The 26,056-nt window shown below is 32.5% G+C and overlaps 1 protein-coding gene across 1 annotated transcript in view; it reads left to right on the forward strand.

Moving 5' to 3' along the window:
- ZNF451 (zinc finger protein 451) overlaps positions 1 to 26,056 on the forward strand; it is a 72,767-nt gene that overhangs the window by 34,581 nt on the left and 12,130 nt on the right. The window contains exons 6-14 of the mRNA XM_016145672.2: positions 1,706 to 1,856; positions 3,072 to 3,198; positions 7,048 to 7,201; positions 7,704 to 7,851; positions 11,092 to 12,689; positions 14,537 to 14,680; positions 15,696 to 15,826; positions 16,690 to 16,876; positions 23,806 to 23,874. Of these exons, the coding sequence (XP_016001158.1) occupies positions 1,706 to 1,856; positions 3,072 to 3,198; positions 7,048 to 7,201; positions 7,704 to 7,851; positions 11,092 to 12,689; positions 14,537 to 14,680; positions 15,696 to 15,826; positions 16,690 to 16,876; positions 23,806 to 23,874 (2,709 nt within the window). The remainder of the gene's footprint in view (positions 1 to 1,705; positions 1,857 to 3,071; positions 3,199 to 7,047; positions 7,202 to 7,703; positions 7,852 to 11,091; positions 12,690 to 14,536; positions 14,681 to 15,695; positions 15,827 to 16,689; positions 16,877 to 23,805; positions 23,875 to 26,056) is intronic.

Raw genomic sequence — 26,056 nt, forward strand, 5'->3', positions numbered from 1 at the left:
TTGAAGAGGATGTAGCTGGGAAAAACAAAGATGAGTCATTGTACTCTTTAATTTTAAAAAGTGAGAGATCTTACTTTTCAGTAAGGGACTCATTCAGCCTATTCCAAAGTATCTAGTTATTGTAATTCAGTTTTTAGATTAGAAGTAGTTTAAGTCCTTTATAATTACTCTAACTTTGGAAATCCATCTTTTATATACCTTTATAGTTAGGCCAATTTGCATACATTTAATTCTTAATAACTTAGAAACTGCATTCTCTAGTCGATTTAAATCTCTCTCTATGTTGTTGTTTTATGAGTAAAGCTTATTTTCTTTCATTTGATTGTTTTCTCTAATTTTTATCTAGCACTCTTTGGCTAAATAAAGGTTTTAATGGGTGGCATCTGGAATATGTATGGATAATAAATAAAAATTGTTATAATTCTGACTGCATTAAAAAAGGAAATATAAAAAAGCATATTGTTATTGAATGCCTCTAATATTAAAATATGATTAATGCTATGCTTTTCATTGTTTGTTGGAAGAACACATGTATAAGCATTTTGGCAGCTTTTAATAGTGGCATTCTTTCTATAAGGACTAAAACAGCAGAAAGGCAGTTGAAACCTTAAGCATATATAATTACTTAGAGATCTTAAAACTAGACGATGTTAAAGGAATAATATTCTACTCTAGGTAAATGCTTAAGGACTTTGTAGAATATGTCGTAAAGATAAATACCCAGTTTTCTGTTGTATGAAATAGTTATAACATTTGATTAAAACAGTCCACAAGAAATAATAAGAGACAATAATCAAACTATCTGTATGTTAGAATCCTCCAGGCAGTCTGACAATTCTTTATTTATACAACATAATTCTAAATTTTCAGTTGTATATCACGTATTGGGAGTTCCCTGGGAACAAAATTTGGTTAGGGGGTATTAATTACAAGAGTGTGTGACTGTAAAATTAAGATTATAAAGGAAGAAAAGGGATGAAGAATGGATCAGTATAAGGGGGTTTTAATTAAGAGAAGGTAATGATGGACACACAATTTTTTAATTGGCTTTGAAAGGAGAAAAAGAAAGGACAAAATAGGATAAATAGAAAGGAGAGAGATAACAACAAATAAATCTCTGCTTTGTGTTCTATAAATTTGTTATCACTGATACCTTCATTACTTGATATCCGGGTTGGAACTGATTCATCAGTGGCTGAATTCCTCAGAAGTATTGCTCTTATTCTTTCCTTGCCTCCCTAACTCTCCACTTCTCCCTGTTACATTGTTTAACATAATTTTTGTAGAACTCAGATCCTCTATAATATAATGAACCCTTATAATGTGTTTAAGATAGTTAAAAGAGAAAATAAGAGTTAAAAAAGATCTTTGCAAACTTACATAAATGGGAAGAAAGTTTCTATAAGGGTTCTTCTATAGAGCAACTGATTTTTTTATATATTTGATCTTTGATATTTCTTGGCTGTTGAATTTAGAAACATTTTTTTCTTCATGAGAATGCTACTTTGGAGATGTTAACTGCTTTCCTTGTCCCAAATAACTATTTACTTTTAGGTTATTATATCTTTTATAAGAAAACTTATAAACATTTAATTACAATTAGTACCGCCTAGTTGATGCTGTATCATAATTTTCATTGTTTTAGTAAGTCCAAAGGACAGATATCTGACATAGGAACTTAAGAATTTATATTCCAATTATGCAGGACTCAAAACAGGCACAATTAATTCGGGAACAAAAAGTTCATTTCGAAGAGGAGGCCAAATGCAGGTGTCTGGGAAACCAATTTCATGTCCCATAATGCATTGTAACAAAGAATTTGATAATGGACACCTTCTATTAGGACATTTAAAAAGGTAAGTGTGGTGGTATTCAGAGTAGTGGATGTTGAAGATCAAATAAGTTACAAAGTGATTTCATCAAATGAAAGAAAAATATGATACACCTCTGCCATTGTGATTATAGCTTTATATTCCAACTCCGATTGTTTTGTGCTATTATGATATCATTATTTTTAATTTATATTTCTTAGGTTTCCCAGAAGGCTTGTTGAAGTCAGATTTTTCTAATAATGTTCTCTCTTTAAAGGCCTTTAAATATGTATTTGTTACTAATATGTCTCATAAAATTCCAAACAGACTTTTTGCATTGATATGCAGTTGCATCAGTTTTGGAGAAATCCAGCCCATATATGCAAATTTTAAGAGACATAAAGCAGTTACAGATATTCCATCTAGCCTAAAGAAAGCTAGTATGGCATTATGAAAGTGCTAAGGGCAAACCAAATGTTGCAAAATTAACAATAAATATTCTATTTATGAAACTCATCATATTAATTTACTAAATTTGGAATAGTAGAGCTTGAGAAAGTAAATATCAAGGAAGGCAGTTTTTTAGGCATTAAACATTATTATCTTCACAATCACTTTCTAATAGTTTAAAGATGGGAATTGAGGGTTTGGGGCTTTACGCCATTATCTTTTCTAGATGTCTCACCCTACTTATACTTTACCTTACCAAGAGAAGCCTCTAGAAGGAGCTTCAACATTCAACAAATAACTGGGTAGCATACTGCATCTTAACTATTTTAAAAAGTCTTTGAGGGAGTTTACAATGACAAATTTTTTATATCGTTAAGATGAACATTAAAAGGATTAAAAGCCAGTTTTAGGAAACAAGTGTGCCAGAAATCTTGACATGAGATTATTCCAATCGTTCATTTAAAATTGTGACTTTTGTGGTAAATAAGGCAAAAATAAAAGGTGATGGGTCTCTAATTTTCAAACTGGAAGTTTACCGGTTTGGCAAGACACACCTAAATACATTTTATTGGATCTTGAGTACTTTTATGAAATCTTGAACAAACTGTCACTGTCTGAAGGGATTATATCTCATGTGGGAGCCACTTGATATTTCCTAAATATGAAAAACGTTATTTAATATTTCAGTAGAGAATTGTAAAGTTCTGAATGTGTATGTGTGTTTTTTTTTCAGCTTAACAAATGAAGCTAAATAGTTCTGCCCCTAGAATGTGGGCTTTTGTCTAATGTTACCTCTCTTTTGCCGAGTAGGTTCGATCACTCCCCATGTGATCCAACAATCACACTCCATGGATCTTTCATCAATTCCTTTGCTTGTGTAGTATGTTATAAAAATTTCGTTACTCAGCAACAATATAGGGATCACCTTTTTGATAAGGTAAGAGCATGTCCTAAGTTAAGAGTAGGTATACTTTTTCTAGAGAACCATGGAGTTCAATGTAGGTGCTTTCTTGCTGCTCTAAGGTTTGCATTCACCAGTGATACACTACAGAATCAAAATTGTGATTGTCTATGGAGAATAAAATTATTTGGAACATGAAATTATCGTGGGCAGGAAATTTGATAGCTGAAAGCCAGAAATCCAAAAGAGTATTAGAGAAACCCTTCCTTTTATGGAGTTGCTCTGTGAAATTAATTTACTGTATTTAAGATGGTCTGTGAGTTAGTCACATGATGAGAACTAGAACCTTATTCTTAAGTCCACTGTCTTTTGCTGCCTGCTGAAACATTGGAGCCATGAAGTAAATAACAATTATTTTATTAATGCTAATATTAAGAAATAGATCTAACATTTAAAAGGCTGTTATATAACTCATTAAGTGTTATATTTCAAAGGACATGAGTTGATTCATGGTATATGCAAATCATGTAATATGGACATCCATAATAAATGTTTATCATATTTGATATGATATAGCTCTCGATAAGCTCTCCTTATTGCTTATTCTTTGGAGTGTGTCACAAGGACTCTAGAGGAAAGTAGTATGCTTTAGATTATAATTGTCTATCTTGAATCAGCCAGAAGAGGTCACTAGAAGATTGTATGTATACCTGTGAATTCTGTTTTGTGAAGATGGCATTCTTCAAGGAAAGAGTGAAATTATCCAGTTTTCATTGTTTGCCTTGCTTGCCTCCTCTTTTCCTTTCATCTCCAATTTGTTTTGACTAGACTAGTGCTTCTCAAACTTTAATGTACAAACAAATCACCGAGGAATCTTGTTAAAATGCAGATTTCTGACATAGATCTGAGATGGGGCCATTTCTAACAAGCCTCTAGGTGATGTCAGTGCTGCTGATCCTGGATCATACCGAATAGGAAGTGTCTAGTATTTTTTGACATAAAGTCATCTAATGGATATATCACTAAATAGCTTCTCAGCTTTGCTCCCTTTTTGATGGTAGTGGTGGTGGTGGTGGTGGTGGTGGTGGTGGTGGTGGTGGTAGAGGTGGTAGAGGTGGTAGACATATTATAAGCTCCAGGGTGCCTCAGTGTTACTTGTGGATCAGTAGGTACTACCACTGCTTCTCATCTGTTTCTAGGGCCATTCTATCATCAAAGGTTATTTTTTTCCCCTTGCCGGCCTATCCTCCCCAGTCCTAGGGAACCAGCCCTAGGACTCCATTTATATGGACATTTCATATAAATGGAGTCATAGAATATGCGGCCTTTTGTGACAATATTCTGTCACCATAATAATTTTCAAGGCTCATTTATGTTGTAGTATGTATCAGTACCTCATGGCTTTGTGTTGCCAAGTGATGTTTCATTGTATGGCTTTATTCTGCATTTTGTTTTATCAGTTTATCCAGTTGATGAGCACTTGGGTTGGTCTCATTTTGGCTGTTGTAAATAATGCTGCTCTAAACAGGTGTTCAGATCTTTGTGTGGACATATGTTTTCACTTCTCTGATGAGTTAAGTTATTGGGTCGTATGGTAATTATGCTTAATTTTTTGAATAACTGCCAAACTGTTAATTTGTCACCCTATATACTATTTTACTTTCCCAGCAGCAATGAATACGGGTTCCAGTTTTTCCACATCATTGCCAATACTTATTGTCTGTCTTTCAAAATAGTCATTTTAGTGGGTATAAAGTAGTATCTTATTGTTATTCTACTTTATATATATATATATATACACACAAATTTTTATGGTATATTTTATTTTAATGTAGCCAGATTTATCATGGTAAAAAGAAATTGAGTATTTTAACTTACTGGACATTCCATTTCCCATTCCTCCCCCAGTTTGTAGATGGTATTTGCAAATATATAATAGGTATTTTCCAATAAAATTTTATGTAGAATTACATTTTTGTTCTATTTGAGCAAATAATTTAAATAAGCTTTATATTAAATCTGTTTGTAACACACAATTGAACTAAAAATTATTTTTTCTCAGTTTAGAATTAGGGAATATTTGTATAAATTGGTGGTTAGTAAATGTCTTTGGCAAGCACAGTTCCATTTTTCAATTCAATTTTCTAATTGAAATGCAAGATATCTTCCTGGGTGTTATCTTCTGTGTGGCACCCACCGCATGAAAACACAATAGGGAATAGTGGAAAGAGCATAGAATTTATAACCGAAGATATGAAACTATGTTTGAATGGTAGCTTTGTCTCTTCTAAGGTTACACCTTGGTTGAGGGAACTGGTAATTTTGTTGACTTACCTAAATTTCAGTTTTCTTATTGGTAAATAATGAAAAGAGTAGTTCATGGGGTTTTTATAAGGATTAAATGGAAAAGCACATTTTGAATCCTAATATGGTGCATGAAATGTACTCATTATAAATATAAATTTGTTATTCCTCCTCCTGTTGCATATCATAAGACTACACAAACTATTTTGATATCCCTAATGTAAATTTAAGATAGTAAATGTAAAAAGACACAGTACACCTTTTAAGGCTATTATTCTAAAGACCGTTAACAAGAAGTTAAACTATATTAATACACAAGCACACACACATACATATCATATAAACATACACAAGTATACACTTAAAAATACTTCCAGTTTTGGAAAAAAGAGGCTCTTAACCAAGTTTGGAAACTTAGACCCTAGAAAAGACAGACCTGTTTGACTATGTCAAAATTTTAAAGTGAGCATATCCAAAATTAATTGACAGATATTTGAACAATATTTGCAAAATGGAGGATGAGACATAGAGTTTCAATAATGAAGAATGATACAAGTTGACCAGATGGGGAGAAAACAAGACCAATAAACATGTAGTTAAAGAATATGAATAAGCAATCCACAGAATATAGAATATCCGGAGAATTGTATAAATAAATGCTTAAACTCATTAATAGACAGGAAATGCAAATTAAAGTAACAGTGAATATCACAACATCTGTCAGACTGCAAAAATGAAAAAAAGTTTCATAATAGCTATTACTGCCAGGCTTATTTAGTGCTAGGAGATATGTGAATTCGTATAGCTATTTTGAAAAGCAAGCACACAATTAAAATAATACAACTTTTAACTCAATGGGGCCTCTCCAGAGAAGAGAAAAGCACCAATAAATAAAGATATATATTCAAGGATGTTTACAACATCATTGTTAATAGTGGCAAAAAAAAAAAAAAAGGCCTAAAAATGAATACTTGACTAGGTCCAAACCATGAAGTAGTTTGCCACCACTAAGAAGAATGAATTAAAGCTATGCCAGTTGATTTTTAGGGATTGCCATTAGATATCGTGGAATAAGAAAACTAAGAGGCAGAAGAGTCTCTAAGTTGACAATATTTGCTGAAACAATGCAATCCTTCTTGTATATTTATTTATATATGTATATCTTGTAAATTATTAAGCACGGAATGACTTATGGATACATATTTTTAAACATAAGTTATATTGCAGAGTAGAGTTGAACAAAGCAAAACAAAAAAATATGTGATCTGAAAACATTTATACATTTATATAATATTCCAAATGGATGTGTATTTATAAAAGTACATATATAGAGAAAACAAATGTACTTGTACATTTATTGTCACAGAAAGATGATTGTAATTTGTTTTCAAGGAAAAAATTTTATTTTCATATATAGGACCTCATTTATAAGTTTCATAGTTCACACTCAGAAAAGTTTTCATGTTAAAAACTGATAGGTAATATTCTAAATAAATAATAAACATTTTGAAAGATGATTTTAAGAAACCAAATATCGATTTATTTTAGTTATGTATAATACAGCTTTGCCTTATATTTTAGGAAGCTGCAGATGATGGACATAAAAACAACCTTCTTCCTCAGGTTATTCAGTGTTTTGCGTGTCCAAGTTGCTTCCTTCTTTTTAGCAGCAAGGATGAGTGTTTGAAGCATATGTCTGGAAAGAATCATTTCCATCAGCGTTTTAAACTGGGTGGTATGTTCATACTCTTTTCAGAAAATTATTAAACATTTAATTTTTACTTGATTTATCAGACTTCTGAGATAATTCCTGAGGGTACTTATTCTCACATTAGTTTAAAAACCAGGAAAGTGAAAGATTTTTATTTTAATATTTTTTTTCCAAAAAAAGATTATCAGTATTTATCTGTACCCAAGAGCAAGATTTATTTACTTTGAAGAATGAAGAGAAACTTAGGAATAGAACATTTATTCAGAACATTTTTGTATATCCATCATTATCTGGAAAGTTGTTTTTTGTGTGTGTATTAGGACTCTAATTTTAATTTGAGCATGAGTTCAGCATCTTTTAAACTTAAGGCTAGAAAATTATTTCCTTTAGATTTTTATTCCATAAAGTATCTTATTTTACTTACTCCAGCTAATGTTGAGAAAGACAAAGACGGGGCGGGGAGGTTGGATCACTCTCTGCTCAAATCTTTGCAAGTTATAATTTATTAGTTTATTTTATCTTTCAGATGGCAAGAGAATAGCACATCCAATATCATTTCCATCTTTTGCAAAGAAACTTTTGATCTCTCTGTGCAAAGATGTTCCATTTCAAGTTAAATGTGTGGCCTGCCACCAGACACTGCGTTCCCACATGGAGCTCACTGCCCATTTCAGGTTTGTACAGGTCTAGTCTTAGGCTGTAAGGGAATTCTGCCCAACGAGCTCTTCACCAGTAAGATTTAACAAATACTTTTCTATTCCATGTTTCTCTCCTTTTAAAATGAACATGTACATTTGCCTGGAAATCAACAAAATTAGCAAATTGAGAGAAATTAGAAGTGTGAGAAAAGTGGATATATTGATATTGCTGTGAATGTAAAACAAGCTAACATTTCTGAAATCTGTGAATAATTTTCCTGTGTGTTCTGTAAGTATGTATGTAGGGAGGAGAGGCTTAAAATAGAACCTTGGCTTTAAGTCAACCAGAATGGAAAGTATTATATACATGTAAAAGATTAAATTTTAGTGAAAGACCAAATTTATCAAATAATCAAGAAGATTTTATTATGATTTTTTTAATGTTTTTTTTTTCGATGGAAATTATCGAGCAATACCAAAAGTAAGGAGAATAATATAATGAACCCCTATATACCTTTCATCCACCTTCAGTAGTTATTAACACATGGCAGTGATGTTTCATTTATATTTTCACCTCCTGCAACTTATTATTTTGAAGCAAATCATGTCATAGATAAAATGACATGATTTTATTTTAATATGTATATATAAATGATAAAGACTCTAAAAAATATTGTTATCCCAACTTAAAAATTAAGTTTTTTAATATCAAATACCTAGTCAAATTATAAAATTTCTCTGATTATCGCATGAAGTTTTTTTCCTGTTATTTCTTTAAAATGTATTGAAAGTTTATTTACAATTGCATTTATTTAAATAGAACAATTGTTTTCACAAACCGAAGTATTTATATGTCTCGATAAAACTAAGGCTGCGGAGTATAATTACTCTCTATATGCTCAGTATAATTACTGAGGTTAGCAATCCTGGTTCAGACTTATATTTCATGAGTTTAAATCCTGGTTCTGCTTTTATTTTTATTCTTAATTTTTTTATTATGGAAATGTTTATATGAAGTCAGTAGACTAGTTTACTGAACCTCCATTTACCCATCACCCAGCTTCAATAATAATCAACACTGCCATTCTTGTTTTCTTTATACATCTGATTGGTCCCTACTCCACTTTTAAAAGTTTTTTTTTGTTTGTTTTAGAGGTAGAATTTAAATTCATTCAACTGTATAAATCTTAAATTCACAGTTTTGACAAATGGATACATCCGTTTAACTCATATTTTTTATCATAGTATATTCCCTCTCTGTGGTAAGTTCCATTATGTCTCGTCCCATTTTCCACTCTCTAATCCCCGGCAATCTGTGTTCTGATATTTTTTTCACCTTACATTGGTTTCTCTCTTCTTGAACTTTATGTAAATGGAACAGTATAGTGTGTACTCTTGTGTTTGTCATAGTATCTGTCTGTATTGATTAGTACGTTGTTACTTTTTATTGGTGAGTAGTAATTTATTGTATAAAATAGCACAATTTGTTTCTCATGTTGATGGACATTTGGATTTTTTACCGTTTTTAGCCATTGTAAATAAAGCTGCTATGTACATTTTGTACAGGTCTTTTTATGGATATATATTTTCATTTCTCTTGGACGAATATCTAGGAGTGGAACTGTTGGGTCAAAGAGTAGTTGTGTATTTTGTTTCATAGGAAACTACTAAATATTTTTCCAAAGTGTTTGTACTAGTATGCATTTCTACCAGCAAGGTATGAGAGTTCTAGTTATTTTACATCCTTGCCATGGTTTGATGTTACCAGTTACTTTCATTTTAGCTGTTCTTTTGAGTGTCTCATTATGGTTTTAATCTACATTTCCCTGGTGAACAATGATATTGGACACTTTTTCATGTACTTTTGGACCATTCATTTATCTTCGTGGAGTGTCTGCAAGTCTTTTGCCTATTTCAAAAAAAAATGGATTATTTGCCTTTAGTGAGTTGGGATTCTTTATATACTTTAGATATAAATCTTTTGTCAGATATATGTACTGTGAATATATTCTCTCCTATTCTAGTTACATATTCATATTGTTAATGGTGGCTTTTAATGAGCAGAAGCTATCTCATGAAGTGTAATTTATTGATTTTTTAAAAAATTGATATGGTTCTGTTTTCTCTGTCCTGTCTGAGAAACCTTTGCTTCTTTTTGCTTCAGTAATATATTTTGTTTACTTCATTATTTTTTTAAAAATCAACTTTTTAAAAAGCTTTTCTTAGCTCTTATGTTTATATCTTAATAAATTTTTGTTGATCTTTAAAACAACCAGCATTTGATTTCACTGGTGATTCTTTGTTGTTTGTCCATTTTTTACTTTGTAAATTTCTGTTCTTTAAACTTGGGGTTTAATTTGCTTATCTTTTTCTAGCTTCTTAAGGTAGAAGTTTAGATTAACTTTGGACTTTCTTTTTCTGTATACACATTTAAAGTTATAAATTCTTCTCTAAGCATTGCTTTACCAGCATCCCTCAGATTTTGATAAGTTGTTTTCATTTTCGTTAAGTTAAAAATATTTTATCTTATCTTTTTTGATTTTTTTTCTTTGACCCCATAGATTTATTAGAAATGTGTTGCCGAACTTCTAAAGGGTTAGGGATATAATTTCCAAATATTTAGGGATTTTTATTATCATTTTTTGTTTCTAATTTAATTCCACTATAACTAAAGACCATACTTTATATAGTTTCCCACTTTTAAAATATATTAAATACATGGAATAGTAGCAGGTCTGGTTTATTTGGAGTTTAGTAGTGAAAGGAAGACAGTTGAAGCACAGTTCCATTTTTCAGTTCCCCTAGAGAAGTTGACTTATTTTTAGTTAATATTTGGAATTGTGTGTGGTCTTAATTGAGCCTGATTCTTTAGTATAAAAGCAGCTATGGGCATGGCATATTTATGACATAAAGTAAATCCATTCTTAAAGAGTAGGTATCAGATTATTGAGAATCTTACCATTGCATTCCTCTACACAGTGTAATTATCATAGGTCCTCTATCAGTGTATTTGATATTGTTTTTAGCTCTCTGAAGTTTGTCTGAATTTTTTGGATATTTTGACTCTAGTTTTACCCTTTTGTGTATAAGATAGAAAGAGACAAAATGTAGGTAATACACAGGTATTTTGAGATGCTAGAATATTTTATCTTTATTGAAAAAATACCTTTTAGTGCTTATGTGTACATTGTTTGTTTTGTATTTCCTGCAATAAAAGCAGAGATACTCTATTTAGAAAATACTTATGAAAGAGTTTATTTTTCTTATCCACTTTAGAGTTCGTTGTCGAAATGCTGGTCCTGTAGCTGTAGCTGAGAAAAGCATTGCCCAGGTTGCAGAGAAATTCATATTAAGAGGTTATTGTCCAAATTGCAACCAAGTCTTTGTGGATGAAACCAGTACCCGAAATCACAAGCAGAATTTAGGACACAAAGTCCGAGTCATTAACTCAATGGAAGAATCAGTCTTACTTTATTGCCACAGCAGTGAAGGGAACAAACCTCCTTCTGACTTGAATCTATTGCTAGATCAATCAAAGTTTTCATCACTTAAAAGAACTATGTCTCTTCAAGAATCTAGCTCACAAGACTACAGCACCATTCCAAAAAAAAAGATGAATTTAGAAGGTAAAAACCGTGAAGGTATGGTTTGTGCCCAGAAAGAAAAGTCAGTTATTAAAACCTGGTTTTGTGAATGCCATGAACGATTCCTAAGTGAAGATTTAGTAGAAAAGCACGTTTTTTCAGCAAATACAATGTGTTATAAGTGTGTGGTATGTGGAAAGGTGTGTGAAGATTTAGGAGTCATTCGTTTACATATGAGCCGGATTCATGGAGGCGCTCATTTAAATAACTTTCTTTTCTGGTGTCGGACATGCAAAAAGGAGTTAACAAGGAAAGAGACTATTATGGCACATGTGACTGAATTTCATAATGGTCACAGATATTTCTATGAGATGGATGAGGTAGAAAGTGAAACTTTGCCATCATCCTCTACAACATTGGAGAGTAATTTGGCTGCTAAATCTTCAACGATTACTATTATTGACCATTCCCCAGCAAACAGTCCTCCAAGGGGTAAATGGCAATGCCGAATCTGTGAAGATATGTTTGATTCCCAAGAATGTGTGAAACAGCACTGCATGTCTTTAGCAAGTCACCAGTTTCATAGATACAGCTGTGCTCATTGCAAAAAGACTTTTCACAAGATGGAAACACTCTATCGACATTGCCAAGATGAGCATGACAATGAAATAAATATTAAATACTTCTGTGGGCTTTGTGATCTTACCTTTAATGTGGAAGAAGCATTTTTGAGTCATTACAAGGAGCACCATGGCATAGATTATGTGTTTGTGTCAGAAAAAACTGAAACTTCAATTAAGACTGAGAATGATTATTCAGTAATAGAGACTAGTAACCTGCTAACCTGTGGTTGCCGTGAGAGTTACATCTGCAAAGTCAACAGAAAGGAAGATTATAGTAAATGTCTCCAAATCATGCTGGATAAGGGCAAACTGTGGTTTCGCTGCAGTTTGTGTTCAGCAACAGCACAGAATATTGTCGACATGAACACTCATATCCGTCAAGTGCACAAATTAAAGAGCGAGGAGGAGGAGCAACAGTATGTGATCAAGTGTGGCACCTGCACCAAAGCATTTCATGATCCCGAGAGTGCTCAGCAGCACTTCCATAGAAAACATTGCTTCTTACAGAAACCCAGTGTGGCTCATTTTGGATCTGAAAAAACAAGCCCGTGCAAGTTTGCCGCTAGTGCCTCACGTACAGAGAGAAAACTGAAACAGGCAGTAAGCTATCCAAAAAATTCAGACACGGAGAAAGGAGCCGAGAATGACCTAAGCTATCAGAATATAGGTATGGCTTTACAACTCTAATGTCTGTGCAAATTTCACTTATTAATATAGAAATATACATGTATGTAGCCATCATTTTTTGGAAGTTAATAATAATTCAGTTTGGAAGCAAGAAACATAATAGGATGATATATATTAATTACTATAGCATATGCTTTTTAGCCAGAATGTAGCTACTACATTTAGCCAGCCATTCTCTAAACTTAAGGGGACAAAGAATGTATGTTAGCTTTAAATAACTTGAAGTTTAGATAACATTTTCTTTTCTTTTACAAAAGGCTTGGGAATTTTGAGAGATGAAGGAAATTAACAGTGTTTCTGAAAGTAGAATTTGAAAGTTATCCTGGACATATTATTAGATTTTGGTTCATTCAAAAGATGATAAATCAAGTGGATTCTTTTGTTTCTATTTTGGCTTTATTCTGTAAATGTGAGAAATCTTGAAGTTCACTTTAGAATTCGTATATTTTTGTTATTATCTTGGAAGCAAAACTTTTACTTATAGTTAAAACAGTAATTAGAAGTAGAATTACAAGTGGTAGCAAGAAACTATGGAAAGATATGAGGTAGAGATCCCCCTGTTTGTACTTAGTCTAGACTTTCCTTCTTCCATATAATACGGTTAGATAGGTCTAGAAGAGTGCAATGTTTTTATTTTGTTTAGAGTATAATTTATTTTGTTTAGAATAATTTTAAGTCTATATCCTTTTCAATATTAACTCTTAGTAAGTTAAGAGCAGAGACTATGAGAATATGTGAAAATTTTGGTTAATAAAATATTTTTTATGAAACATTGAATTTTTACAGTCTCACTCCATAGGGCATGTATGTATCAACATCACCTTTAGTCATGGCATGTTTTATGTAAGAAATGATTAAATGAAATACTACAGATCCATTTAACTTTACTCCAAACTGTGAAATAGTGGTCATACCGTTTTTGTTCTCTTGTACTTTTCTTTTGCTCTTCTGATTACTTTTTGGGAATTCGTGTTGATCTTTGATAGAACATGATTCTAGTATCAAAATCTGAGAATGGCTGAGAATTTTAAGAAAAGACAAGGTGATGGGTGGCTTGGAAATGGGAGGGGATGTAGTGTCTATTTGAGAGCGTCTCCGTTGGATAAGAGGAGAAGCTGTTTGTTTTAAAAATAATTTAATATCTTAAGGTTTGCATTGCTGCCACTAGGAACTTTAAGGTCTTGTCAAGGTAGAAAGGAGGAAAAATAAAGGAGAATGAAAGTTGAAGAATGGTGGAAGATGAAAGAACCTGAGAGAACCAAGAAAGATGTTTGTGGTGAATGGTGCCGAAGTGCCACTGTACCTGTTGTGTACCACCTTATGGTAACAGGGTTGTAGGTTACCTCATTTCTGCTCTATAAGGTGTTTAACCACAGAGGCAGAGGAGTACTAATAAATCAGTCTAGGTTAGGAAAATAACGAAATTCTTATAGGGAGAACGTTTATAGCAGGTAACCTTGAAATTTTATTTTGATGATAATGTAATTTTTTGGTTATTTAGCCCTAAAACTTTGTCTTCTAGTTCTTCTAGTACACTATATATATTTTTTAATTACTTTTATAAATGACATCTAAAAAAATTCTTAGGATCAATAGACTGTGGTTTTAGAAAGGATATATAATCAAATTTCTGAAATATTCAGAATATTTTTTACTTGATTTAAATGTACTGCATCATGTACAAGTTTGGACTTTATGAAAAGGTTTAGCTAGAAATGAATAACATAAGATTAATATTTTGCATATTCTCTGGTATCTTTTAAACTTGAGAAATTAAAATGTTTCTAGCTAATTCTTACCAAATTCATGTACATGTTTCTTTCTTAGATGAAGAAGTTGTTGAGCTTCCAGATTTGGATTACTTGAGAACCATGACTCATATAGTCTTTGTAGATTTTGATAACTGGTCAAACTTTTTTGGTCATCTACCAGGGCATCTTAACCAAGGAACATTTATTTGGGGCTTTCAAGGTATGGTTAATAAAAACATTTGAGGCAATTTCTCTGTTTTCCCCTTAGAATATGGTTCACTTTAACGGACTCCTCTTGAACCTTCCTGAATAGAACACAGGAACATAATTGGAATGTTGTCACTTTGCATTATAGTTACTCTGCTAGAATATTTTTCTCTTTACATTTCTCTGTGGTAAATGTTAGTTCTATTTTGTGGATCTTTAGATACAGATTGAAAAAGCCTTTATTCAATACCTACATTGTGCCAGGTACTATATTTGGTACTAATACATGCTTACTAATTATTATAGTTATCTGCCTTTTATTATATAAGGAAGTAGGCTTAGAAGTTTTTATTTTTTCCTAAGTTTAAAACTAATAAATAGCAGTTAGCTTTTGAGCTTAGGCCTTGTGGCAATTATGTTAGTATGTTAACTATTCATAAATGTGCAACTTCATCTAAATCTCTTTACAAACCATTGACCAAACCATGGAGAGAGACTTCTTTGATTTATAGTTTAGTATAATAAGCATCTAATATACTTTATGTTTGATAGGAAACAGCACATAAAGATTGGAATTTAAGATAGAAGCATATCGATCTGGTTAAATTAGCCAGTACAGGCTTTTAGTAAGTTTGACTTTACTGATTGCTATTTCATGACTGTCCACTGAACAGCCTTGACTTATTTGTAAAAAACCACTAATGCTTACATTCATATAGAATGATACCATTCAAAGAATTTTTACACATTACTTTTGATTCTCCTTAACATCGCTGTGAGTTTTCAGAAGAATAGGTACATTCAGGGAGGTTGGTCTACTTTCCCAAGATTGTAAATTAACAAAATGATGATAACCAGCATTAGAACTGGGTTCTTCTGCATTCTCACCTGGTACTTTTTCTCTAGCAATTTTTTTTCTAGTATGTGTTCTTCCTTGATAGAATTTTCAGTTGTATCTAGTGTTCTTTTCTTTTTCTATCGTGACTTTTTCTACCATTTGATTATCATGCCTTTTCTAAAAATAACAGGAGGAAACACCAATTGGAAGCCTCCACTCAATTGTAAGATCTATAATTACCTGAATAGAATTGGATGCTTCTTCCTTCATCCGCGCTGTAGTAAAAGAAAAGATGCTGCTGATTTTGCCATATGTATGCATGTGAGTTCTTGTTTTATTCAAACTAATGTGAATCTAGGACTCGTTTGGATTTTTTTTTTTTTTTTTTTTTTTTTGCTTTAGTCATAATGACGGTGTAGGTCATTCTTCAATGGTGTATTTTTGTATAACCTTCTGCATCATGTTCTACTTATGACTACTATGCGGACAGGAGCCCATAGCATAATTATTTACTGCTTTATCCCTAACTCCTAGCAGAATCTAAGCTACACATAGTAGACTCTCAGCTTTTTATGGAATAAGTGATAAAGAGATGACACTGTACTTGAGGTATACTGAGACACTTTCACATTTCAACGTCTCTGAAATTGGGAGGCACCTGAACAATCACTGTTGGCTAGATGGGATTTACATTTGCTTCTGTCTCTGCCAGTCACCTAGAGAAGTTACCAACCTGAGACACAGTTGAAAGTCTCTGCTTAATGGGTTTATGTATCACATTTATAGCATGAATTTACTCTGAAAACTTGTTGACTGATGCTTATGTTTTAAACCACAAGAGATTTCTTTTTCTACCTATAGTGCTAAGATTGAGTGTGCAAATTACATTGCCTACCTTTTCTCTATAATTGATTTAAAGAACTTCAGCTTTATGAGGGGGCCTCCTATTGGACTTCTTTTGGTCTTTCTTTCTTTCTTAGTGGCACATAAGATAGCTTATAATAATTGATAACATTTTATATTTGATTAAATATGGTATATTTCATTTACGAAGATCTTTGGTGGGAGCTGGGGAACAAGCTAAATATATCTTACTAGGTGTGCGTTCATTCTGAAATATATGTAACTTGATTTGAAACTCAAATGCTAATTTTCATCAACATATGCCGTTTATTCCAACTTAGGCTGGCCGTCTAGATGAACAACTACCCAAGCAAATTCCTTTCACCATCCTCTCAGGAGATCAAGGTTTTCTGGAGCTAGAAAATCAATTTAAGAAGACTCAGAGGCCAGCACATATACTAAACCCTCACCACTTAGAGGGAGATATGATGTGTGCCTTGTTAAATAGCATATCTGATACCACCAAAGGTATGCAGCTGCAGTCACAGTGCAGACCATCCAAGAGGAGGAGACTTCACTGCTGAGAGAAACCAATAAACTGCTGTCCACTAGTGTACTGTTGGCTGCTCACTAAACATCATGCTCTCATACTTCTATCTTATTTATTTTTCCTTATCTCACTTTCATTCTTTAGTGTTTTAAAAGAGGATGAATTTATAATTTTCTGGAATATTTTTGATCTAAGAGACAAACTCGATATTAATGTATATAACATATATTCATGGTATGAAATAATGTTAGTACAATTTTGTAAACCTCAGAATCCAGATCTTCACTTTGTTTCTGAAATTCCAAATTCATCTTTAATTTTTCAGAAAGGAAAGTCTTACAGGTGAAACCAGAAAGCAATAAATACTAATATGGCAGTACCACACTCTCCACCCCTCCTCCCCCCAAAATAAGACCATTTAAGAGGTTAACAATGACAAAAGTGAAGCCTCGAAAAATCTTTAGTTCCTTAGAAAGAGTAGGTACTTCTTATCTTATTCCTGGGACTTAACACACCCTGCTCTACCTTTCTGAGGTTGTTCAAAGAAAGACAGTACTGATGCCCAATTTCACTAACCAGTATTTAAGAAAGAATGTCATTCTAGGGATTCAGAAAGATTTATTTTAGTATTGAATTTTATCTTTCCATTCTGTAATTTTTGTTTTCATTCACTTGTTTTTTCTCTCTGTGGCTTTTTTTTCTTTAGAATCTCTTTTTCTTTCACTTTTTTGCCATCCTTTTCCCAGTCTTTAACTTTTATTCAATATTCTTTAAAATACTTAACTTTTTTCATTTTCCACCATAGGCCAGCCCCCTTTTTCTTCTCTTTTGCTGATGCTTTTGGGAACATTTCTTATGCAATTTAGAATGTGAAACCTGTATGAATTTGCCTTTATTTCAACTTTATTTGGAATGAGAGCTGCATATGAGTAGATCTGCATGGGTATATCAGGGTTGGAGGTGAGAGACTAGGTTATTGTTAAATCAGTCATAATCAGTGCTCTTTTGAACTTACTGCTCTCTGGGGGTACATGTGTACCTTATTCTGAATTTTTATGAAATGCGGAGATCATGCAGTGCATAAAGAAGGGCATAGACTTTGATTCAAATGCTGACGTTGCTGCTTCCTAGCTGTAATTTTAGTTAAGTTACTTTTTCTGAGTCTCACTTTTCATATCTTTAAGGTTGTAAGAATTAGTAATATGTATAAAGTATCTAGCACAGCATATAAAGCACTGTATGTGCTCAGTAAATAGCAGCTGTTTTTTTTATTACTAATGTAAATATGGTTCCTAGCCACTAGGTAATTTTTTTTTTTTTACTTTCCAATTTTTTTTTCGTGGTAAAATACACATAAGTTTACCATCTTAACTATTCTGAAGTGTACAGTTCAGTGGTATTAACTACATTTATGTTGTTGCGTAGCCATGATCATCCATCCTCAGAATTATTCTCATCTTGCAAAACTGAAACTTGGTACCCATTAAATAATAACTCCCCATTCCTTCTTCCCCCAAGGCTCTGACAACCACCATTCTACTTTCTGTCTCTGTTTTTAACTACGCTTAGTACCTCATATAAGTGAAATACAGCATTTGTCTTTCTGTGACTGGCTTATTTCACTTAGCATAATGTCCTCAAGTTTCATTTATATTATAACATGTAAGAATTTCCTTCAGTTTTAAGGCTGAATAATATTCTATTCTGTGTATATACCCCATTTTGCTCATCCATATATCCATCCATGGATACTTGGCTTGTAACCATGTTTTAGCTACTGTGAATAATACTGCTATGAAGATAGGTATATAAATATCTCTTTTGAGATCCTGCTTTCAATTCTTTTGAGTACATACCCAGAAATGGAATTGTGAATCATGTGGTAATTCTATCTTTAAGTTTTTGAGAAACTTCCATGGTGACTTCCACAGGAATGGCACCATTTTACTTACACTCCCACCAACAGTGCATCAGGGTCTCAATTTCTCTACATACTTGCCAGCATTTGTTATTTTCTGGTTGTATATGTGGTTTCTAGTAGCCATGCTAATAGGTATCTCAGTATTGATTTGCATTTCCCTAATGATTAGCAATGTTGAGCGTCTTTTTATGTGCTGTGCCCATTGCATTTTAAAAATAATGGAAATTATTAAGTGGCTAAAGAAATATAGAATTCTTAAATCATGGTATTTTATTTAGATTTAAAGACACTTTTGCAATTCTAAAATACAGAAAAAGTTTTCTGGCTCATATTCATATTCAGTTATCTGATTTAAGGCAAATTTTTTTTCTTCATGGTAGGAAGACTTAAAGACATTAAACTGCCTGGTAGCAAACTTTATATAGTGGTCCACCCTTATCTGCAGGTGATACATTCTAAGACTGCCAGTAGGTGTCTGAAACCGCGATAATATCAAATTCTATAGATATAATGTTTTTTTCCTTTACATACATTTTCACTTAAAGAAAGCGCTTTATGGCTTCTCTTTGGCATATCCAAATCGCCAACATTGCTACTCTTGTGCTTTGGGGACATTATTAAGTACAATAAGGGTTACTTCAACACAGGCATTATAGGTTACTGTGATAGTCATTCTGATAACTGAGACAGCTTTCGAGTAAGGGGCAGATGGCATGTACAGTTGATTCTTGCACAACTTGGGGTTAAGAGTGCTAACCTCTCGCACAGGTGAAAATCTATGTATTACTACAGTCAGTCGGTCCTCTGAATACACAGATTCCCAACCATGGAGTAGACCCTTCAACAACATGAGTTTGAACTGTGGCTCAGTTGAAAAAATAAGTGGACCCACACCATTTAAACCTGTGTTGCCCAAGGATCAAGTGTACAGCGTGGATACACTGGACAAAGGAATGATTCATGTCCTGGGTGGGATGGAACCGGACAACATGAGATTTCATCATGCTACTCAGAACAGTGCACAATTTAAAACTTATGAATTGTTTACTTCTAGTATTTTCCATTTAATATTTTTGGACTATGGCATGTAACTGAAACCACAAAAAGTGAAACTGCAGATAAGGGTAGGACTACTGTAGTAAGAAAATCAAGAATAATCACTTTCTCGGTTAACTTTATTCCATTACCTTTCCTAACAAATGGCTTTGTGAATAGTAGAGTAATAGTTTCTTTTAAGGAGTGTATTGAGACTTAGAAAATCTCTCAATGTCCATAAATACTATATCTTATTGGGCCTTTAGGGTAATTTTGGTTACCATAAGAATGCCAGGATAGCTCCTTTCCTCTCACTTAGCTCAGTGTTCCTAGCTTCAGATTTGACCACTAGATAGTTTCTTAAGGAACTGTGGTTTTTGGTAGGGAGTCAGTGGATCTTTTTAAGAATCTGGCAAAAGCTTTCTATGGCTCTTTCCCTAAAAATGAACATGTATATACAATATCACTTACAGTTTCAGGGAATTTGTGATCTCAAACTCTCTTTGGTACAAAAGTTCATACTATAAGTAACATACAGTAGAAGTTCTCTCATATTTATTATTTTAAAAGAAACCTGGTGATTTTTCCAGTTTTAAAAATCACTGTTATATAGCCAAATGATACAAGCTTGAACCTATTATTTTTCTCAGACTTTTCAGAAATTTCTCATTATTAGGACTAAAAAAAATTTTTTTTTTTTTTTTTTTGGACAGGAGCTTCCTATATAAACAAGAAGAATCTATTGAATAGTGTCATAGGAATCAATGATCATATGGTATTTTACACTCTGAGAATTTAATCTTTTACTGATTTTTCAGTTAATTATAAGTTTTTTCAGGAGGTACTTGTCTCAGTAGAAACAGAGTATTTGGAATTGCTGTTTTCATATACAGATGTGTTGTCATTTGGCCATAGGTATTACCTTTTTGGTTGGTAGAAAGGAGACAGGTAGTTAAGTAGCTTTACTACTGGTACTTTTTTAGATTTCTGACTTGGTTAGTTAGGCTAAATCGGTTATTCTTTGCAGCGAGGTGAGCCTTTAAACTAATTTTGAGATTTAAATGTGTCATGGTTTTTGCCCTATAAAATCTCTCTCCCCTTAAGCATCAGGGTTCCAGCACAAACATTTTTATTACAGCTAAGTTATATAAATATTTATATCTTTATAGAGATATTTAAAAATATTAATGCCTTAATTGACACCCTTGGCCCCCTTATCTTTCATCAATTCTATTTTATAATGTATTCACCCTCACCTTTTTAAAACTTGTCAAGAAACATGGTTCCTTTCTAGGAATCCTAATCAGAGAAGCCAGATAGAGACTCTTTTTCTTAGACCTTTTACATTTTATTTACAAATATATGTGCATTCTAACTCAAGCCTAATGTTTCAAAGATGCACATATAACTTGTTACTTAAACATTTTAAAGAAAAGAAAGGACTTATTGAGGTCTCACTATGTGTCAGCCAACCATGCTAGCTGTTTTCTATATTCCTAGTGTTTAAAGATGTTTAAAGAACTTACACATTTTATTTAATTCTCTTTGCAACACTGAGGTAGCAAGTGTTACATTACCCTATTTTATAGATGAGAAGCAGAGGTCTAGAAAGGTTAAAATAAGCTACCTGTAGCCACACAAGTGTTTTTTATTTTTTTTCAGTATCACTGACAGAAACACCTGATTTTATGACGTAGATAGAATCCAGTGTGAATTATTGTCTCTAATCATATCCTTGAAGAGTGAAGATAATGAGAGCCATTCTGCTGCAGTCTAATGACATTTGCAGAATCCATGTTACAGATACCAAATATGAGAGTTTTAAAAAAATAGCATTCAGAAAGATAGGGTTGTTGTTGGTTTTTTTTTGGATTTATTTTATTTTCAGAAGATAAAAAGATTTGATTGTGGGTCATGGTACTTTAAAAAGTAGGCTGATCATATGTGAAACATAGCCAAGGAAAGTGATTAACTTTGTAAGATCCCTAGGATCTTTTGTGTAATTAAACAAGCCCCATTTTTTTCTGACTGTAAAATTACAGTCTCAGTATGGTGAGCACAAACTGAGTTAAAGGAACCATGCAAGCACCATTTTTCATTTACCTTGTGTGACATTGCATCCTCCTTGTAATACGTTCTCCATAAGAGGAAATAAATATGCTTCTTGTTTTTACTACAGTGACCATACATTTTAAGGGCTTTTTGTTTGTTTTTACTTTCCAGAGTGTTGGGTTATTGTATCTACCTAGCCATATTCCTTGATAACTGAATTTCTGAGTTACTATTTTCCACTACTTAATTGGTGACAGCTGTAGCTTATATAAACAATTCTGTGGGTTCTTAGTGATCTGTTTATGTGATAGAACTTGACCATATCTTGTAGTTTAGTTGAAGAACATTAACTCGATTAATATAAGATTTTCTTTTTGGGGTTTTTATTTGTTTGCATGTCAATTTTAATAGGTTCAAAATGATTTCATGTCTCCTCAGAAATATTAGAAGTATGTAAGGTGAGATATAGATGGGAGTCAAATTAATATTTCTTCCTTATGAAATCCTAGATTGCAAAAATGTGTACTTTTGTTATTAAATGATTTAAGTGACTAAAATACAAAATATTAAAATTTTATAGTTTAATACCATTAGCATGAGTACTAATGCTAAATCATTTTTCTTTAATATTTTGAAAAATTTTATTAAATGTTTTGGGGTGACATTGGTTAATAAAATTACATAAGTTTCAAATGTACAAGTCAACAATACGTCACATGTATATTGTGTTCACCACCCAGAGTTAAATTCCTTTCACCACCATCTATTTGACTGCCTTTACCCTGATCTACCTCCCCTCCCCACCTAAGATTTTGTTTTTAAAGACACAGTTTTGTATATTCAGTTATTTATAGTTCTTAAGTAAATTAAACATCCTCTTTGCAGTTTTATATAAAGCATTAACTTACCTAGAATATTTTTTCTTAGGTAATGCAAGGATGAACTTACTGTTATATATTAGTGAATCCAAATTGACAACAGATTTTACTGTGTGTCAAGATAATTTTTGTTGAATCTGAACACTCTCCTTGAACTGTCTGGTTTATGGGCCTAGGACTTTGTTGCATCTCTTTGGTTTGTGTCTTTGTTTTGGAATGAATGAGAGACATTAAATATAGTTGGTATCTATATATAGAATCATACCAATTACACAGATTTTAAAAGTCTTCTTAAAGATTGAGTATAAAAGTTCACCCATGCTATTATATCTATTTGACTTATATTCAGTTATTTAAATCCTGATTCAGTCACTCTGTGTGTATGTGTGTATGTGTGTGTGTATATATAAAATATATATACACTGATAGTACCATGGTTCAAATTTTAAATGACTTTTGTAATACCTGGTCAGTCATGTCATTTTTACAAAGCCTTAGGTCTCTCATTATGAAAGCACGTAAGACATCAGGTAAGTGAGTTTGTGCCATGCAGAGGCATTGTTAATTTAATCCTATGGTTTCTATAGAGATTAATGCATATGATTTTCAAAATACAGGAGAATTTTATCTGTCACCATTTTTTAAAATTTTAAGATGATTTTATGCAAATGAAACTTTGGAGTTTATTTGCTAGATCCAAATAAACATACTAGGTTTTAAAATTTTTCAATTTTTTTAAATACTAGAATTTTCTGTTTCCTCAATGTTATATTAAAATAACTTTTTCAAATAATGTTTTTGAATATAGAGTTAAAATCGAATTGTCTGTTTCATTAGTTTTTATTTTTCTCGAATTAAGTAATTTGGTAATCATTTAAAAAAAAAACTGAAGGGAAAGTGGTGTACTACTTACTAATGAATTGTAATTAGTAAGCTTGAGTATGAGAATTGAGTCATTGAAAATATTGGCACAATAACTTTTTTCAGAAATACATTTGCATTTATTGATTCTGCCTTACAGAATGTGACAGTGATGATAACCTGGGTATAAAAAGTACTCCAATAGAAGAAGAATTCAGATCCACAGAAGGTAACCTAATGGAATTAATCTTTTCCCTACTTGACTATATCTTTATTTAAAAAAAATTTCCCCTCTCACCTGTTCATCCCTTCTACTCTCCCTACCCCTGAGTTTAAAAAAAAAAAAAATTGTATCCTCTTTCAAAGGACAGTTTGCATATAAGATGATTTAGAGATGATACCAGTTTAGGAAGCTAGATCAGAAATTAGCCAGTTATGGCCCTTGGACCAAATCCAGTCCACCACCTGGTTTTGTAAATAAAGTTTTAAGTATTGACTGTCTTGTTGCTTTCACATTGCAAGAGAAGGGTGAATAGTTGTGACACAACAGTATATAGACTCTCCTACCTCTCCAAGCCTAAAATAATTATTTTCTGACTTTTTGCCAAAAAAGTCAGCTAACTCCTTGACTAGAAGATTTTGTTATCCTAATTTTGAGTATTAAGAAGATTAAAAGTTATACAGTGGAACTATGAAAGCAAGCACGTATATCTAAATATTAATGGGTGGTTTCTGTAAATCAAAATTTTTTCCCTCTTTGAAAAGGAAAATTACATATCTTCTCCCATAAGTTTTAAAGAACTTTATGTATTACTTCACAACAAATAATTGGCTATACCACTATATTGTTGTGTCATATGCTCATTTTTTTTCCTTTGGTTTTTCCATAAAAGATCATTCTTTTTAATAACCATGGGAAAAAAATGAAACAATGGATTTTAGAAAATACTTTCTGCTTTACTGAAGAGGTTAAAACCATTAAATTGGCATCTTTGGCATAAAGGACAAAAGTAGGAGTCATAACATATATTCCAATATAGTATTTGTTGTTAGAGATTTGAGAGTGGGAATGTGGAGACTAGAGGGGAGAAAAATGTGGCTAAACAAACAAACAGAATGGCCAAGCTGATTTGTTTTCTGCGTATTTGTTTGACCTCTCATATAATGAAATTAGTTTGACCAAGAGCATACTAGAGCTTTATGCTATTAGGAGTTTGGGAATTTCAGTCTGGCAGTAGAATTGATTCATCTATTCAAAGAAGTAGAAAACTCTAATCTTTCTCTCTTATAGCCAGAATCTACTGTTTAAACAAAGTTGGCAGTAAACCTACAGCCTAATTGGAAGCAAGTTTTTTGACAAACTTGTTTTCCCCAACATGGGCTTTCAAGGTTTAGCACAATGCTTAGCAGCTACATAATGATGAGTTAAACAAATGAAAGAACTTTTGTAAGTTTTAAACACTGCCAGCTAAGTTGTCTATCAAGGCCACCAAAAGATAAACAACATTGAGCATCTAAGTAGTTAAGACTTTGCAACCTTTATTTGCCACCCATGACTAATCCCATGGAAAATGCCAGACAAAATTATAACTTTTAAATAACCACACTTGGGAAGCCTTCACAATTTTATGGGTTCCCTAGCTAACCCAGGAAATCTGAGATGTGTATAACTGAATATATACCAGAATTCCTACCATTTTATTATCTATATAACATTTTATAGTTTGGAAATTTGGAGAGGTTTTATATTTTTGTGATTCTTTAGTTTGGAAAAAGGATTACTGTTAAAGGATTCAAGAGTTTAGACTTTTAACTAGTTATCTTATGAGATAAGGCATTAGAATTAATGCCTTAATTCTAAGAAAAATCAAAGGAGTATTATGTGTGTGTTTTCTTTCATTTCCTGATGCTTGATATAAAATAAGAGTGAGAAGCACACAGGATTCCTTATAAGTTAAGGAATCTGGTCTCTGCACTTCCTTTAAAACCCTTTCTCCCCACCCCCCGCCCCCGCCTTTTACCCAACAAGATCTAGCTCAAATATCATCTCCTAGTTGAATCATATATATTGCCATTCTTGTAGGCAATTTTGTATGGTCAGTGTCTCTCCTAGATTTTTCATCTTTAAAAAGAGACCTAACCACTGCCTCTAGGCTCCCTCTGTATCATACCAAGTAGCATTATGAAATTTGTCCATGTCTCTCATTTTCACTGGACTGTGAGCAACTCAAGGACAAGGATCATGTTTTATCTTTATTTCAACAGCACGTAGCACAGTGTTTGGCACTAAATAATTGTTTATTGAATGAATAAGCTTTAATAACAAACTTAAAACATGTTAGAGCTACCAAGACTCATCTCTGTATAACTGGATAAGGGAAATTAAAACAGAAACCATTTGGCTGGGAGAA

This window comes from Rousettus aegyptiacus, unplaced genomic scaffold (genome assembly GCF_014176215.1).
Source record: "Rousettus aegyptiacus isolate mRouAeg1 unplaced genomic scaffold, mRouAeg1.p scaffold_m13_p_1, whole genome shotgun sequence".
Taxonomy (NCBI): Eukaryota; Metazoa; Chordata; class Mammalia; order Chiroptera; family Pteropodidae; genus Rousettus; species Rousettus aegyptiacus.